The 16,232-nt window shown below is 52.2% G+C and overlaps 2 protein-coding genes across 5 annotated transcripts in view; one reads left to right on the top strand and one right to left on the bottom strand.

Moving 5' to 3' along the window:
* SYNE2 (spectrin repeat containing nuclear envelope protein 2) overlaps nucleotides 1–16,232 on the top strand; it is a 304,773-nt gene that overhangs the window by 281,523 nt on the left and 7,018 nt on the right. For 3 of the 4 annotated variants that reach the window (XM_070418595.1, XM_070418615.1, XM_070418624.1), the window contains 10 exons: nucleotides 2,233–2,420; nucleotides 2,877–3,027; nucleotides 3,257–3,439; nucleotides 7,511–7,648; nucleotides 8,481–8,675; nucleotides 10,080–10,362; nucleotides 10,879–10,947; nucleotides 11,827–11,966; nucleotides 14,094–14,208; nucleotides 15,465–15,667. In XM_070418595.1, the coding sequence (XP_070274696.1) occupies nucleotides 2,233–2,420; nucleotides 2,877–3,027; nucleotides 3,257–3,439; nucleotides 7,511–7,648; nucleotides 8,481–8,675; nucleotides 10,080–10,362; nucleotides 10,879–10,947; nucleotides 11,827–11,966; nucleotides 14,094–14,208; nucleotides 15,465–15,667 (1,665 nt within the window). The remainder of the gene's footprint in view (nucleotides 1–2,232; nucleotides 2,421–2,876; nucleotides 3,028–3,256; nucleotides 3,440–7,510; nucleotides 7,649–8,480; nucleotides 8,676–10,079; nucleotides 10,363–10,878; nucleotides 10,948–11,826; nucleotides 11,967–14,093; nucleotides 14,209–15,464; nucleotides 15,668–16,232) is intronic. The other variant, XM_070418606.1, reaches the window with a different exon arrangement.
* The window catches only part of ESR2 (estrogen receptor 2), a 54,716-nt gene continuing 52,057 nt past the window's right edge, over nucleotides 13,574–16,232 (bottom strand). The window contains exon 10 of the mRNA XM_070418638.1: nucleotides 13,574–13,776. Coding sequence (XP_070274739.1) covers nucleotides 13,718–13,776 — 59 coding nt within the window. The 3' untranslated portion in view covers nucleotides 13,574–13,717. The remainder of the gene's footprint in view (nucleotides 13,777–16,232) is intronic.

The following is a 16,232-nucleotide window of genomic DNA, read 5'->3' as shown; positions in this document are numbered from 1 at the left end:
TCACTCTTCCTGGCTGCATTGCCCGGCTCTAGTTTCATGCCCCCGCATCTGCCCTCCCTGTCCCCCATCTCCCCTCCCTCTCCCCCCTGTCCCCCATCTCCCCTCCCTGCCCCCCATCTCCCCTCCCTGTCCCCCATCTCCCCTCCCTGTCCCCCCATCTCCCCTGCCTGCCCCCCATCTCCCCTCCCTTTCTCCCCATCTCCCCTCCTCCCCCCATCTCCCCTCCCTGTCCCCCATCTCCCCTCCCTGTCCCCCCATCTCCCCTCCCTGCCCCCCGCCCCAGCTTCAGTGCTCTGTCACCTGCTCTGGAGCAGAAACACAAACCCAGCAGGAGCCCTTTCCAGAGCTACTGGCAAAGTCTTCCACATTGTTTTGTGCTGTTTCTTAGGTCCGGCTCTTCAGGTTACATTGGAGCAGTTTTGTAAACCTCACTGTGCAGACGGTGCCGGAGTGGGTGCCCGTGGTGGGATTGCTGTCAGTGTTCCTCATTCAGCACCGGTGTTAGGATTTCTTATTTATTATCTCAACACAGTTAAAGGGATTTTCCTCCGTGTGGGTCTGTGAACCAGTAAGACTCCCGTGTCACCCTCGCCCGTGGGACGCGGGTCCTCGCACCGACCCTGGGGAGACTCCCGCCGCGGAGGCACGCCCGGGGCTGCGCTCACAGCCGCTGCCCTGCCCCTCGCCACAGCACACAGGCTGGCGGCGGGAAAACACTTTCTTCTGTCTGACTAGCCTTTGAGGGGCTCATTTTTCATCAGTTAGGACCCGTGTTGAGACCTGCTTGATTTAAAGTATATTTGAGTTACCATTGTATTCCTTCATGTCCACGTGAACACAGAATGCCCCAGAGTGTGCATTTATTAGAAGAAAAGGAAATATTAGTCCTACCTATGAACACAACGTAGTACCTCCAAAATTAGACACAGTGAGGCAGCCTGGCCTGAACATCACGCTGCTGCCCTGCGGACAGAGGCCGCACTGTTTATGGAGCAGCCCCTCCCGTAAACTGAGCTTTGTTGAACCCAGGGAACTTTCATACCCTTAGTAGCGGCGTATTTAACTTTGTTTCTGCTATTTCGCAATGTAACTGGAATACTAAGGTTAGTGTGTGTCTAACGTCACCCATCACAGATTTTGGATCTCAGAATCCTAGCTCGCCCAGAATCGCAAGACCAACAGCTCCTCTCCTCCCCACCACATGCTGTGCGGAGGGAAATATTCTGAGTAACACCTGAAAATACCGTGTTCATGCTTTTTCTTTTTTTGTAGAATTTGGTTGTTGTTGCTTGCTTTAGAGAGGAAGGAAGGGGGAGAGGAGAAAGAGAGAGAGAGAGGATATTGATCAGTTGCCTTCCATTTACCCCCCCGACTGGGGCTTGAACCCACAACCCGGGTACGTGCCCTGACCAGGAATTGGACCTGCAACCTTTTGGTGTACATAACAACACTCCAACCAGCTGAGCCACCTGGCCAGGGCCATGTTTATTCTTAAACAGAGTTTCTGTTTTTTCCTACAATCATGTATTTTCTCTTATGAACGTTCCTCCCAAATTAGGGAAATGCATCACTGTCACCAGCTCAGGACACGACTCGAGACCCTGTCCCCTCCCTGAGTTTGGCTGGACCCCATCAGTGGGTGGGGGGGCTCCCTACCCCCGAGTCCTCCCCTGGGGCTGTGGCGCCCTGGGCTGGGCTGCTGGAAGGCTGTGCACCATATGCTGCATGCACAGCCTGGCGTGTGAGGAGATAACAAAGGCCTTAAGAACTCTGTGACCATACAAGGTGAGGAGTTTATGTTGCTAACGAGTTTGGTCCTGCTGAAAAGACTCGGTTTTCTGTGGAAGGCCTCCCCAAAGCCAAGTCTCCATTTGAGACCCTTGGAGTCGGTGGTCTGGAGTAGACCCCGGGCCTCCCCAAAGTCTGTGTGGGGTGGCGGGCTCTCAGGGCAGGGTCCCCTGCTCCCCTTCCCCTCCCTCCCCCCGCCCCACCTCACATAGTCCATTCAACAGATCCATCCCAGTGTTGCCAGTGCTTGGGTTTTGTGTCAGAGGCGACAGCCAGAGGGTTGCGCAAAGATGAGAGACCCAGCCTGTGTTGCTGCTTCCAAGGTGGAAATGCCCCCAGGGCTGTGCCCCCTGGGCTGGGAGGTGGGGAGGAGTGGGGACCCTTTGATGCCAACCCTCCCACCTCCACCGTCTCAAGGCGCTTCTTGCTCTCCTGTCATCGTAGGACCTGCAGCGAGACATTGAGCAGCACAGTGCGGGGGTGGAGTCTGTGTTCAACATCTGTGATGTCCTCCTGCACGACTCGGATGCCTGTGCCAACGAGACGGAGTGCGACTCCATCCAGCAGACCACCAGGAGCCTGGACAGGCGCTGGAGGAACATATGCACCATGTCGATGGAGCGGCGGATGAAGTGAGCACTGAGCTGCCCCTAAAGGTTTGGGGGGGGTTTCAGCCGAAGTCGGTGCACCCTCCTGACCTAAATAAGCAGCTGTGCTCCGTTCCCTTCAGAGGCTGTTGGCAGAGAAGGCTCAGTAGGTGTAAGTGCTTATTAGAGAAATTCAGGGAGAACATAACGGGGTCACGCCTCTCCCAGCTCTCGGTGCCGCGGGTGTGACGTGGCTGGCTGTCCCCGTGCGCAGCCCTGTCCCGGTTGTCAGCTTCTGAAGCAGGGCTCTGAGGGGCTCGCACTGCCGGGAGGAAGGAGTCCTGACCCAGAGCAATGGGCCTAGATACCTCCTGGAAGGCGTAGCCGGGTCTCTGCCCCCGAGGAGGGCCGGTGCTGGGGAGGGGGTGGGGCCAGTCCAGAGAACATACGGAGCTCTGGGTGAAATGGGCGGCTTGCACTAAGTTGCCTCCTTGCCGTCAGAATCGAGGAGACCTGGCGCCTGTGGCAGAAGTTTCTAGATGATTACTCCCGCTTTGAAGACTGGCTCACATCAGCCGAGAGGACGGCAGCCTCCCCAAACTCCTCGGAGGTGCTCTACACAGTCGCCAAAGAAGAGCTGAAGAAGTTTGAGGTAAGACCCTCTCCAGCCCTGTCCGGGGGACACGCCTGCGGCAGGCTCGGGCCCCACCGCCGCCCAGGGCCCCGGCACAGCCTGCCACCAGCCGCACGCAGCGGGCCCAAATGCCTGTCCTTCAGCTAGGGGCGGGGGAACCGGCAGGGCGAGCCCCCACCCCCCACCCCCCGTGCCATTTTAGTGTGGGGGTGAGCCGCTGGCCCTGACGCCGCTCTGTGTGCCGCAGGCCTTCCAGCGGCAGGTGCACGAGAGGCTCACGCAGCTGGAGCTGGTCAACAAGCAGTACCGGCGGCTGGCCCGCGAGAACCGCACCGACACGGCCAGCCGGCTGAAGCAGATGGTCCACGAGGGCAACCAGCGCTGGGACGGGCTCCAGAGGCGGGTCACGGCCGTCCTGCGGAGGCTCAGAGTAACTGCTCGGCCCAGGGGTGCCAGGGAGGGGTGGCACGCGACAGCAGGCTTGCCACAGGCCTCAGCTGTTTGACATCCTTCCCTTTTGTTCAAGCCAAACCTGCCAACCTTTTATCTATAAAAATAATTTTACCTCTTTATTTTTAATATCAAGTATCATATTTCATTCTATTTCCTTTTTTTCTCTATTTTTAAATCTTAATTGTTGAGATTATTACAGATGTCTCTTTTTTTCTCCCCATTGCCCCCCTCCTCCCGGTCCTCACCCCCCCCCCTCCCCCCCCCCCCCCCCCCCGCCAGGCTTTCGCCACCCTATTGTCTGTGTCCATAGGTAATGCATATATGCATATATGCATATAAGATCTTTGGTTAATCTCTTCTTGCCTCCCCCACCCCCTTCCCTCTGATAATTGTCAATCTGTTCCATTTCCATACCTCTGATTCTATTTTATTCACCAGTTTATTCTGTTCATTAGATTTCTTATTCGTTTATTTTGATTTTTAGATTCAGTTGTTGATAGGTACGTATTTGTTGCCATTGTGTTGTTCATATTTTTTATCTTTTTCTTTTTCTTCTTCCTCTTCTTAACGAATACCCTTCATTTCATGTAATACTGGTTTGGTGGTGAAGAACCAAACTTTTTCTTGTCTGTGAAGCTCTTTATCTGACCTTCAATTCTAAAGGATAGCTTTGCTGGGTAGAATAATCTTGGTTATAGGTCCTTGCTACTCATCACTTTGAATATTTCTTGCCACTTTCTTCTGGCCTGCATAGTTCCTGTTGAGAAATCAGCTGACAGTCGTATGGGCATTCCCTTGTAGGTAACTAACTGCTTTCTCTTGCTGCTTTTAAGATTCTCTTTGTCTTTAGCCCTAGGCATTTTAATTGTGATGTGTCTTGGTGTGGTCCTCTTTGGGTTCCTCTTGTTTGGAACTCTCTGTGCTTCCTGGACTTGTAAGTTTATTTCTTTCACCAGAAGGAGACGTTTTCTGTCATTATTTCTTCAAATAGGTTTTTAATATCTTGCTCTCTCTATTCTTCTGGCACCCTCATAATGCAAATATTGTAATGCTTGAAGTTACACTATCTACATATTTTTGGATTCTTTTTTCTTTTTACTCTTTTGATTGGGTGTTTTTTGCTTCCTCATATTTCAAATTGTTGATTTGATTCTCAGAATGTTCTACTGTTGAATCCCTACATATTATTCTTTATTTCAGTCAGTGTATGCTTAATTTCTGACTGATCCTTTTCCATTCTGGGTGAGGTTTCTAGAAGATTCTTTTTTTTTTTTTTTAATATATTTTATTGATTTTTTACAGAGAGGAAGGGAGAGAGATAGAGAGTCAGAAACATCGATGAGAGAGAAACATCGATCAGCTGCCTCCTGCACACCTCCAACTGGGGATGTGCCCGCAACCCAGGTACATGCCCTTGACCGGAATCAAACCTGGGACCTTTCAGTCCGCAGGCCGACGCTCAATCCACTGAGCCAAACCGGTTTCGGCTCTAGAAGATTCTTGAGTAACCTTAGAACCATGGTCTTGAACTCTATATTCAGTAGTTTGCTTTCTTCCATTTCTTTCATTTGTGACATGCCTCTCTGTCTCTGCATTTTGGCTGCTTCCCTGTGTTTGTTTCTGTGTATTGGGTAGAGCTGCTAAGTCTCCTTGAGTTGACAGAGTGGCCTTGTGTAGTAAGTGTCCTATACGGCCCAGTGGCTCAGCCTCCCCAGTCACCTGAGCTGGGCACTCTAGATGTATCCCTCTGTGAGCTGTAAGCACAGTCTTGTTGTAGTTGAGACTTGATTGCTGTTGGTGTCACTGAGAGAAATTGGCCTCCAGGCTAATTGGCTGTGGGGACCAGCTGCGACTACAGTGGGAGAGCTGCTGTGCAGGAGACACCCCTATGGAACAGGACTTGCTTCAGTGGGGCTTTGGTGCTCACTGAGTCTGCCCCTTGAGTGTGTCGCTTATGGATGTGTAGAGTTGTAATCTGGTATGGTCTGACACTGACCACTGGGTACACTGGCACTTGGGTCTCCAGGGAGATGCAAAGTCAGTCTCTGCCTGGGGCCACCCAGCAGGTGCTACAGAGAGATCTGCAGATTCCTCCTCTTTGTATTGGGTTTGGAAGTGCCCAGATGAGGCCCAGGTATGAAGCAAGGCAGACTGGTGCTGGTACTGGGTCTTGATAGGTTTGGGGCTTTCTGACCCAGCTGCAGCTTGAGAGATTTTAGCCTGAGCAAGATCACGCCATTCATATGCAAAAGCCGTTGCATACAGCTTGGGTGGGGTTGTAATTGGATGAAGCAGGGTCTTAGGGAATCACCAGGGCAGAGCAAACAGAAATGGCTGCCAGTCAGCCATGCAACCGGGAATATCCCAGCATAGGAATCCATCTGGGAGAAAGCCACCCCCGAATTCCTGCCCCAATGCCAGACAGTCCAGTTCCTCCTGATATGAGTCTGTGCTCCCCAACGCCTCACCCTGGTGCTGGAGCTCAGAGGAAGCAGGACCTTGTATGTTCAGTTTGTGGTGCCAACCTTTTAAGAGGAACAACTGGGTCTCCTGCAGCCTCTGTATCACTGAGCCCCAATCTGCACTGGTTTTTACAGAACATAGGAACTTCTTTTCCCAGCTCTGGGACCCTGGGACCATTTGTTCCTCCAGGTGGCCTCCACAAAGATAATCTCCCTCCCCGTTAAAAAAGCAGCCCACGTGGGTGCCAGATCAGCCCGTTCCACACCTCCTACCCATCTCAGTGTGCTTTCTTCTTTACTTCTCTAGCTGTAGGACTTCTCTTCAGCCAGCTCTCCAGTGGTTCTGGATGATGGTTGTTCTGTATTTTCGTTGTAATTTTGATGTGGTTGTGGGAGGCAGCAGGTACAGGAGTTTACCTACTCTGCCATCTTCCCTTTCCTCTCCCCTGCCAGCTTTTTGTTTGTCTTAAAGGACTGGCCTCTTGGGCAGAGCTTGTTTATGTGATCTGTGTTACACACATCTCTCTCTCTTCGCCGTCTCTGACCCCTGACGGTCACACTAGCTCGCAGGCTGCGCGGTGTGGGCACTGCTGTCACTGGGGCTGGACCTCAGCCCGCCTTTGTGTCCCGATGGTTCTGGCACCGTGAGGGACATGGCAATCCCCTCTGCAGTGCGCAGGCTGGGACAGCAATTCTCTGAATTCCAGGGCACACTGCCCAACCTCAGACACTGCGTTTGATTTTTTTTTTTTTTTAATGAAAACATTCACCTTAGATTTCTATAATTTAGAAAACGTGCTATGTCAGCCTTCGTGCATCGGGTGTAAACTGGCAGGACCCGTGTGTGCCGTGTCTGCAGGCGGCATTTTAATTCCTGCTTCTTTCTCAGGGCGGAGCACTCTTGACACCATTCTAAAGAAATGAAAATCTGGGCTTTTGGTTTTCTTTTAACCCTCTCAGGCTAGCTTCTCGGAGAACCCCCTTGCATTAATTTTATCTCCTGCTGACTTGACTGTGACAATCTAAACCTCATTTGGTGCTGAATGCAATGCTGGTCTGGGAATTGGTCTATGACATGGTAACCTGAAAGGCATCCCTCATTGGAGGTGATGGAAACGCATCCAGAATTACATCAGGGAAGGCACACGGGGCTGGTCTCAGCTCAACCCTGAGAGCAGTAATTTTCCAGCATAAGCTACTAAATCCTCTGTCAAGCAACAAGCTTCCACAGTCTGCTGATGGGTAAAAACGGGCCCGGTGCCAGGCTTGGACTTTGAGGGGGTTGCTCAGAGGACAGGTTGGAAAAATCCCTGACCTAGACTCGAGAATCAGAGAGTTTTAAATGCTGACAGGACCTTAGAGATCACAGCCAGCATTCCCATGACTCGCTTGCCAGGAAAGACGCCGAGACTTGGAGACGTTGAGGGCTTGGTTGATGTCGCACTGGCCCGCGTGCCCTGTGGGCCCCAGGTCCCTGGAGACAGGCTTCTGAGTCCAGGCACCCTCTCCCTTCAGCTAGAGCCTTGCTGTGGGCCTCCATTCTCATGTGCCATCCGCATAAATGTGACTTTCTTCCCCTTTTGCAGCATTTCACCAACCAGAGGGAAGAATTTGAGGGCACGAGGGAGAGCATCCTGGTGTGGCTGACGGAGATGGACCTGCAGCTGACCAACGTGGAGCACTTCTCCGAGAGCGACGCCGACGACAAGATGCGCCAGCTCAACGTAAGCCTTCTTTCCCTGGCGCCTCGTAAAGGAACGCAGCTGCCTGCGCAGCGGCGAGCGGCCAAGGCTGGGGCAGACTCCAGAGCTGGTTAAGCTGCCGGGCTGCCTCCACCTGCACGGCGGGGTGCTCACCAGCAAGGATACTGTTCCCTGCAGCCCAGTGATCAGTGGAGTGAGGCCCCTTTCTCTCTTCGTCTTTTATAATCATCCAGGGAGAGAACACTCTTTAGGCTCCAAACAGAAGGCACGAGATGCTCTTTCTCCAGATGTGCAGTATAATGGGAACAGCTGTATCAGGGAGCGGCCCAGAACAGATACCGTCTCCTCTCCCACTGTTACCAATAATCTGTGTCACACTTGAACCTCACATCACTCCCTCCTGGGCTAGGTTTCACAAGAAGTTGAGGATGGACATTTCCGTCCCTGGTAGAATGGCACTAATGGTCATTCTTACTGTGTCCGCTGAAGCAAATGCCCGTTGGTGGCTGGCTACGGGAAATATTCTTTTTCCACCGAAAATTACTGCTCTCAGGGTTGAGCTAAGACCACACTCAATGACAGTGCATGACCGGCCATCCATGTCAAACTTTTAGAATCATTTTAATTGGAAAAGTCAGTGCCCAGAAGGAGGAGGGAAAAATATGTACAGTTGTTGTAAATTATTAAATGTTTGTCACCTTGTTAAAAACGGATGAAGCTAGAGTACTAGGTGAAGGCACAAAAAAATCATGACATTTTGATGACTTTTCTGTGGCTTGTTATAAGAAACAGACATTGTCTGAATCCTCAGAGAAACCCCTTTCTTTGAAATCCTTTCTCATGTTCCTCACAGGGTTTCCAACAGGAAATTACATTAAACACCAACAAGATTGACCAGCTCATCGTTTTCGGGGAGCAGCTGATTCAGAAGAGCGAGCCCCTGGATGCCGTGCTGATCGAGGACGAGCTGGAGGAGCTGCACCGATACTGCCAGGAAGTGTTCGGCAGGGTCGCCCGCTTCCACCGGCGGCTGACCTCCCACGCCCCGGTAAGGGGGGCGCACCCACAGGGGCTTCTGGGCCACTCAGACTTGGGGTTTGACCAGACTTGTGGAAAATTTTTATTTCCACTCTTATTTTTTTTTTTAATATATTTTATTGATTTTTTACAGAGAGGAAGGGAGAGGGATAGAGAGTTAGAAACATTGATGAGAGAGAAACATCGATCAGCTGCCTCCTGCACACCTCCTACTGGGGATGTGCCTGCAACCAAGGTACATGCCCTTGACTGGAATCGAACCTGGGACCCTTTAGTCCACAGGCCGACGCTCTATCCACTGAGCCAAACTGGTTAGGGCTATTTCCACTCTTATTAATATAGAGGCACAGTTACCTAGAGGCTCTCATCTCCCAGTGGAAAGAGTAGCACGTCTGCCAAGTCCTGCCCCTTCGACACTTTCCCATGTGCTCCTGGGTACGTGGTTTCTGGCCCGTGTCAGTACTCCTGGGATATCTTTATAACTGTTCTGGTTTTGCTTACAGTGCTAACGGGGGGTTGTACTGGCCTTTTCCGCTGTGTTAATGTCTGGGAGCTCTTAATATCTGTGCCTTTCTGGTGTTTCGTTCTCACCGTTGAAGCGCCGAAAGCGCCAGCTTTTGAAAGCAGCTGTGATGATTCCCTTGACAGAGGGGCCTTTGGGGAAATTCAGGTGGCGTCGGGCCATTACCCAGAGGCCACTGCCTTTGTGTGCCTGAAGCTTCGATGATGACCTCGACCAACGCAATTGGCCATCTTTTCTTTTTTGTGTCGTCAACTGCCCAACTTCAAACCTAATTTCTTCATCACACATAGCCTCAAAAATAACCTACATTATTCTCTCTCTCTCTTTTTTTTTTTTCAGGACAGCTTTTTATTGCCTAAGTAGCTAGGATATTTGGTGCACTATACAAATCATTTCATTACTCTCATTTTTAAAGGTAGCAATTTTTCTTAGAGTCATGATAACACAGGGAGAATACGATTCTATATTCTGAACAATAAGATTGGGGATAAAAAGAAAGAACCCGGTACGTGTGGTCCTTGAACATGTGAATCTTATTCAGAACACGAATTGCCTTAAAAAATTTCTTTTACTTTTTAATTTTCTGGTTTTTGGAGGAACCTGCCATATAACCATCAAGGAAACTTTGGCCTCCCTTTCTTTTTTAGATAAAGTTGTTGAGTGTAGATTATCAAATTTAAGATTTTTCCTAGGAAAGAAAATGGAGTTTTGGCAAATACCAATTGTAGGTCCCACGCTAGACGTAGAGTCTAAATTGGAATAACCAGGAACAGGGCCTGGGAACTGATGGCCATTGTCGGGAACTGCCGGGCGGGCCAACTCCCAACGCTCCTCAGAACCGGAGTCGCCTATGGTTTGGTTAATTCTTAAAACTGGATGCTCCCGTTTTAGGGCTTGGAAGATGAAAAGGAGGCCTCTGAGAATGAAACGGACATGGAAGACCCCAGGGAGATCCAGACCGACGCCTGGCGTAAGCGGAGGGAGATGGAGGAGCCCTCGTCTCCTCAGGCCCTTTGTCATCTGGTGCCCCCGGGCCCGGGGCCCGAGCGGTCTGGCTGCGAGACCCCTGTCAGCGTGGACTCCATCCCTCTGGAGTGGGATCACACAGGTGACGTGGGGGGCTCCTCCTCTCACGAAGACGACGAGGAGGGCCCATACTACAGTGCACTGTCAGGTAAGAGGCCTGGGTGTCCAGAGACCTTGAAATTGACCACGTGGCTATGTTTTTAGCTCCTCACAACACGGCCAGCTCTCAATGATCAGGAGTCCAGCTATGGCTGGCCCAGACTTCCTGTGGCTTCCTGCGTTCTGTCCTGCCCACTTCCGACTCACCTGAGAGTTGGCTCACTCCTATGGTAGAGGGGATCAGAGGGGAAAAAAAACGGGAATTCACTTCAGGCCACTGAGGCTATTCACGGATGGCCCTGGCTCATCAGGGAACTTTCCTGGCCAGTTTTTCAGACTGCCCATCGATTGAGAGTTTTCATTCTTTCTGTGCACCGCCCCTCTCCCACCACTGCTTTGGACGGTTGGGAGTTGGCTGAAAAAATCCTTCTGGGTTTTTTTAAAGCTTTCTAATAAAACAGGTAAAGGGTAGTTACCTTCCTCCTTCCAGCTGACAATGTTAGACTGTTTTAATTTGATACTGGGGCATTCCTGCAGTGAGGAAATTGACATTATTCTTTTTCAGATGTAGAAATCCCTGAAAATCCTGAGGCATATCTTAAAATGACCACAAAAACTTTGAAAGCGTCTTCTGGTAGGCCCCTGCCCGTGCATGTGTCTCAACATGGCAGCACCCTCGGCGCACACTGCATCCTAAACCTCGCTCCCACGTCATGTCTGACCTCTGCCTTCGTGGACACCATGGCCTCGTTCATGGTGTATTCACACTGCCATACTCACACATACCTGCGCGCTCCTCCCAAGCCCCCACCCAGACCAGAGCAGCCTCGCCGCCATCCCCCTCCCCCTCAGGCCTGCGCAGAAGGGAGTTCTTTGTGGTGCCTTAAGTGTTTATCTTCCTGCCTCTAACTCCAGTCCCTTGGCATGGGCCAAGCTTTCTTCATGGTGGCTTGGTTTGGAACTATTTCCTTGCTTACGGTGATTTCCTGGGAAGAGGGTGGGAGAGTGTAGGTGAGGGTAGAGGTGCTGTTGCACTGGTTGCAGAAGAAGCCTTCCTTTCCTCTACTTGCAGCTCTCATCTTCATTCCCTGCCCCGCCCCGCCTGCAGTACTGGGCGCAGCCACAAGTGGCCCTCTGGTCCCGTTCACCACTCCCTCCCCACCCCCCCTCCTGAAAGGCCTCCAGTGCTCGTGGCCCCAGACCCACTCGCTGCCAGTGTCCCCACCACGAGACCCGGCTCCAAAACACCACTCATCCCACAGCAAATCATATGTTCGTTGTGCTCCATGGTGAACCCATCTAGCGAAGGCCCAGTGTTGCTCAGCTGCATGACTCATTTCATTCCCTTCTGGGACATACTGACATTTTGCAAACGTGCATGCTTTGCAAGGAAAGCTGCAGAACTCATGTTCCACCGTAACCTGATGCCATGTTGCCGTGACCTTTCTGTGTAACTAAACAGGAATCCTTTGGTTGGAGAGAATGGACTGTCACTTGCTATTTTTTGTTTCAGGCAAATCCATTTCTGAGGCCCACTCATGGCACGTTCCTGACAGTCCTTCCTGTCCCAAGCATCGCTACAAACAAATGGGAGGTGATAGGAATGTACAACCCATCCCCTCAGATTCCAGCACCCCTTATAAACCAGCTTACGTAAGTCGTTTTTTTAAATTTTTTTATTGAATTCATTGGATGACATCAGTTAATAAAATTATGTTTCAGGTGTACAGTTCTCTCATACATCATCTGTACATTGTATCGTGCATTCACCACCGCAAGTCAAGTCTCCTTCCATCCCCATCCATCCCCCCTTTACTCTCTTCTACCTCCTCACACCCTTCTTTCTCACTGGTTTTGCTCAATCCCTTCACCTTTTTCACCCAGCCCCCCAACCCCGTCCCTTCTGACAGCTGTCAGTCTGCTCTCTATCTTATTGTTCTCTATCTGAGGGTCTGTTTCTATTTTATTCGTTTCCTTTGGTCATTAGAGTCTACATATGTGAAATCATATGGTACCTGTCTATCTCTGACTGGCTTATTTCACCCAAGTGCAGGAGTAAATACTTAAAATTTTCCAGGAGAGGGACTTTGGTGCCTACTGTGTGTGCTCGCTCCCAGGAACATTTTGAGTTGGTTTTCCCGGTGACAGTATCTCTGCCAAGCTGTCCACACTTCATTAGAACCCTGGCGAAACTGACCTGAGTTAAAAATAGGTTTCTGGCCAATTCAGGAAGGACTGTCAGGAACGTGCTGTGAGGGGCCCTCAGAAATGGATTTCCGTGTGTGTATGGACATGACGTAACAGTGGTTATTACCGTTGAGTCGGTCATCCATGTAAATGATGGAGAAGTGAAGGGCCGGCTTCCCTGAGTGGCACCTGAGCTCCCAGACCTTGGTTATGGTTCCCTTTTGACCACAGGGCACACCCTGTTCAAAAATTATGACTTCCCATCCATATGACTTGGCCTTGTACTGTGGTAGACGTGGGCTTGAGCCCTAGCCCTGCCAATAAATTGCTCTGGATCCATAAGCCCTTGACCTGCCCCCGTGAGCCTCCCTCACCTGAGGCAAACGTACCTTACATAATTGTTGTTGTCAGGATTGGGTGGATGCAGTTATGAAGAAGGCCCTCAGGAGTGGTCGCCGTCATTAACACTACTGCTGTGTACTACTGTGTATATGTGTCATTATTGTTATTTATAACAGTGCTGTTCCTTCTTACATTTCCCTCTGGGAACATAGTCTTGGCACCCCTCCGGCTACACAGCTGTTGGGGGACAGCCTGCCTAGGATCTAATGTTGGCCCCAGATCATTCTCAGTGCAGAGAGTTAGCGATGAGTGAGTTGCATGTTCAGTGTCGTCCCTTAGAAAAACCAGCAGCAGTGCCAGCCTCACGGGATGAGTCCTCAGTGTGCCCTCTGTGTCTAGGAGTGAAGAGAGCTCGATAATTGGAGGAGATTTTTGGCTGCACGTGGTCAGACCGGAGTCATTCGATAGTGGCTGCCCAGGCCCGATTTGGGAGCTCTTGCTGAGCAGTTGTCATTTGTAGCCTGTCTCTCTGCAGAATAGGACCTCACAGTCAGGGGGGGGAGACCCCAGCACCTCACCTTTGCTTTACACCCATAGTTCCAGTGACTATGCTCGTGTCCCTCCCTCGCCTGGCCGGTTTCAACCACTTTTTTTGGTGTCTGAAACCAGGATGTCACCAGAAATCGGAAGGTTTTTTAGTTATTTTTTTCATTCCACACAAACAGGCCAGATGGACACAATCCAAAGAAACCGTGGCTTTTCTAAAAAGGCTACGTTTATTTTTGGAAAGGCCTGAGATAACAGACCAGTCAGCTCTGTGATGACAGAAGAGCAGCGAAGAGTAAATGCTGGGTAATGAGCAGCCGGGAGCAGGTTCATCTTCTATGTGGTTCCGATTCCTGGGGACAGGAGTGCCCCCCGCTCTCCAGAGTGACTGTATAGACAAAAAGGTGCTAAGCTCAACGGTGGTTTTAACTCTCCGCTCGGTTCCTTTGGGGAGTGTGAGGTAGCCGCACATCAGCTCGGTCACTTTATTCCCAGTGTGGACTCACCACGGCTTCCCCCGCCCTGGGCCAGCAGCTGGGCTTGCTCATCAGTGCTACCTACCCACACCCGAAGCGCTTGTATTTCCAGGAGGCTCCCCCTGGAAGGAAAGGGCTCCCAGATCCTCATCTCGTACCTGCTAACATGAACCAAGATACTCTTCAGCCTGAAATGGATAGGTGATAACATAAAGTTGGCTCCTTCTAGGTAAAGCTGCTGTTGTCTCCAGGAACTGATGGTGGCAAGGAAGGCCCAAGCGTCTCGAATGGCAGCCCCCAGCAGGACGACGAGGGGCTGGCCCCCCTCACCGGGCAGCAGTCAGGTACCGTTAAAGCAGGTGGTGGTGAAGAGGGTTCGAGTCTGTACTGGGGGGTCAGTCGGGGTTTTCAGTCATGGCTCGACAGAATATTAATTAGGAGTTGCCCAGCTATGTAACTCAGCAAAACTGCTACCCTCCCCCACAGCTGCCAAGTTATTTTAGAATTAGCTGACTTCTATTTATGAACACATTCCTAGACTATTCAAAACTAATTTTTAAATACAAAGTGAGCCTCGGTGATGAAGTGTATGTTTTAGTGACTTCAGTTGTATGTGAAGAGCAGACACAGGAAGATTATTTTCCAAGCAGTCTGTCAGGTGTCTCCCCATGAGACCAGTTCAATGATTATAAAAATAATTACTCAACCGAGTCTAAAGTCAAGCTGATAGCCCTGACCTGATCGCCACAGACCAAAGGAGAAAGGGCCGCAACTACAGCACGAACTGAAATGCTGAACTTGGGACCAGCCCACATGCTGGCCACACGCGGGGTCTCCTACCCAGCGAGCTGCCTCCCCCCAGCCTCAGGGGGAGAGTGGTGGCCTCCCGCAGCCTCGGTGGGAGTGTGGTGGCCTCCCCCAGCCTCGGGGGGAGTGTGGTGGCCTCCCCCAGCCTCGGTGGGAGAGTGGTGGCCTCCCGCAGCCTCGGTGGGAGTGTGGTGGCCTCCCCCAGCCTCGGGGGGAGTGTGGTGGCCTCCCGCAGCCTCGGTGGGAGTGTGGTGGCCTCCCCCAGCCTCGGGGGGAGTGTGGTGGCCTCCCGCAGCCTCGGTGGGAGTGTGGTGGCCTCCCCCAGCCTCGGTGGGAGTGTGGTGGCCTCCCCCAGCCTCGGGGGGAGTGTGGTGGCCTCCCCCCAGCCTCGGTGGGAGTGTGGTGGCCTCCCGCAGCCTCGGTGGGAGTGTGGTGGCCTCCCCCAGCCTCGGGGGGAGTGTGGTGGCCTCCCGCAGCCTCGGTGGGAGTGTGGTGGCCTCCCCCAGCCTCGGGGGGAGTGTGGTGGCCTCCCCCAGCCTCGGTGGGAGAGTGGTGGCCTCCCCCCAGCCTCGGGGGGAGTGTGGTGGCCTTCCCCCCCAGCCTCGGTGGGAGTGTGGTGGCCATGGCCTTGAGCCAGAGCCCAGGGATCGTGCCCGTCCACACTCCAGGGAAAGGAAGGACTCGCCAGTGCCGAGCCTCAGCAAAGAGCATCCCCTCCAGGTCTTATCACTCTGACCCTCACTTAGTTGGAGGCAGAGAATTCTGTTGGCAGAGCTGCTGCTTTTTATTCCAGGTGCCTTTGACAGCTGGGAGCTGATTCAAGCACAGGAACTTCGGAAGAAACTCTTAATGAAACAAGACTTGCAACAGCTGAACGCTGATGTCAACGACACCATCACCTGGCTGAAAAACACCGAAGCAGAGCTGGAAACGTTGAAGACGGCCAAGCCTCCCTCTGACGCCCAGGAACTGGGACTCAGGGTGAAGAGACTGAAGGTGAGGTGGAGGGTGGAGCGGAGGGATGCAGAGTGCGCCTGCAGGTGCTGGCTGTGCTGGCCGAGCAGACCAAGTCTGGCGGGGGGGATAGGGGGGAGGTTGCGGGGGAGAGGGTGGCCGTCCCTCTCTTCCATTTCACGTCTGCAGCTGGCAGGGACGTGGATGCAGATCTTCGTTTTCATCTACAGATGGACCCAAAGCCCAGCACAGTGCTGGGCAGGTGTTGCTCAGATGCCCAGTGCTGGGAAGTCTGACTTCAGAGGCACCTGCCGGCTCTTGCAGAGGTGCTAGTGGCCACTGAGAGGCAGCTTACAACACCCTTCCAGCCTGTGTGCGGTCCAGGCTGGGGGCGGGGGGGAGGGGGAGTAACCAGCTCACCTGCTGCTGGATTCGGCGGCCTGATCTGGCTCCTCTACTACAGTTAGGAGCTGTCAGCCACACAGTCAGTCTTCACCGTACTGGAATGCCCGGCCAGGGACCAGGGAGGGGCATGAGCCTGAGCTTCTAAGAGGACCCAGGACAGGGGGCAGGCAGCCTTTGTGTTTGTACTGTTGTTTCACTTGTG

The sequence above is a fragment of the Myotis yumanensis genome, unplaced genomic scaffold, assembly GCF_028538775.1.
Source record: "Myotis yumanensis isolate MYYU_CA2020_CCGP unplaced genomic scaffold, mMyoYum1.0.hap1 SCAF_1, whole genome shotgun sequence".
Classification (NCBI taxonomy): domain Eukaryota; kingdom Metazoa; phylum Chordata; class Mammalia; order Chiroptera; family Vespertilionidae; genus Myotis; species Myotis yumanensis.
The sequence above is the reverse complement of the archived record's forward strand: the minus strand, read 5'-3'. Positions and strand labels throughout refer to the sequence as shown.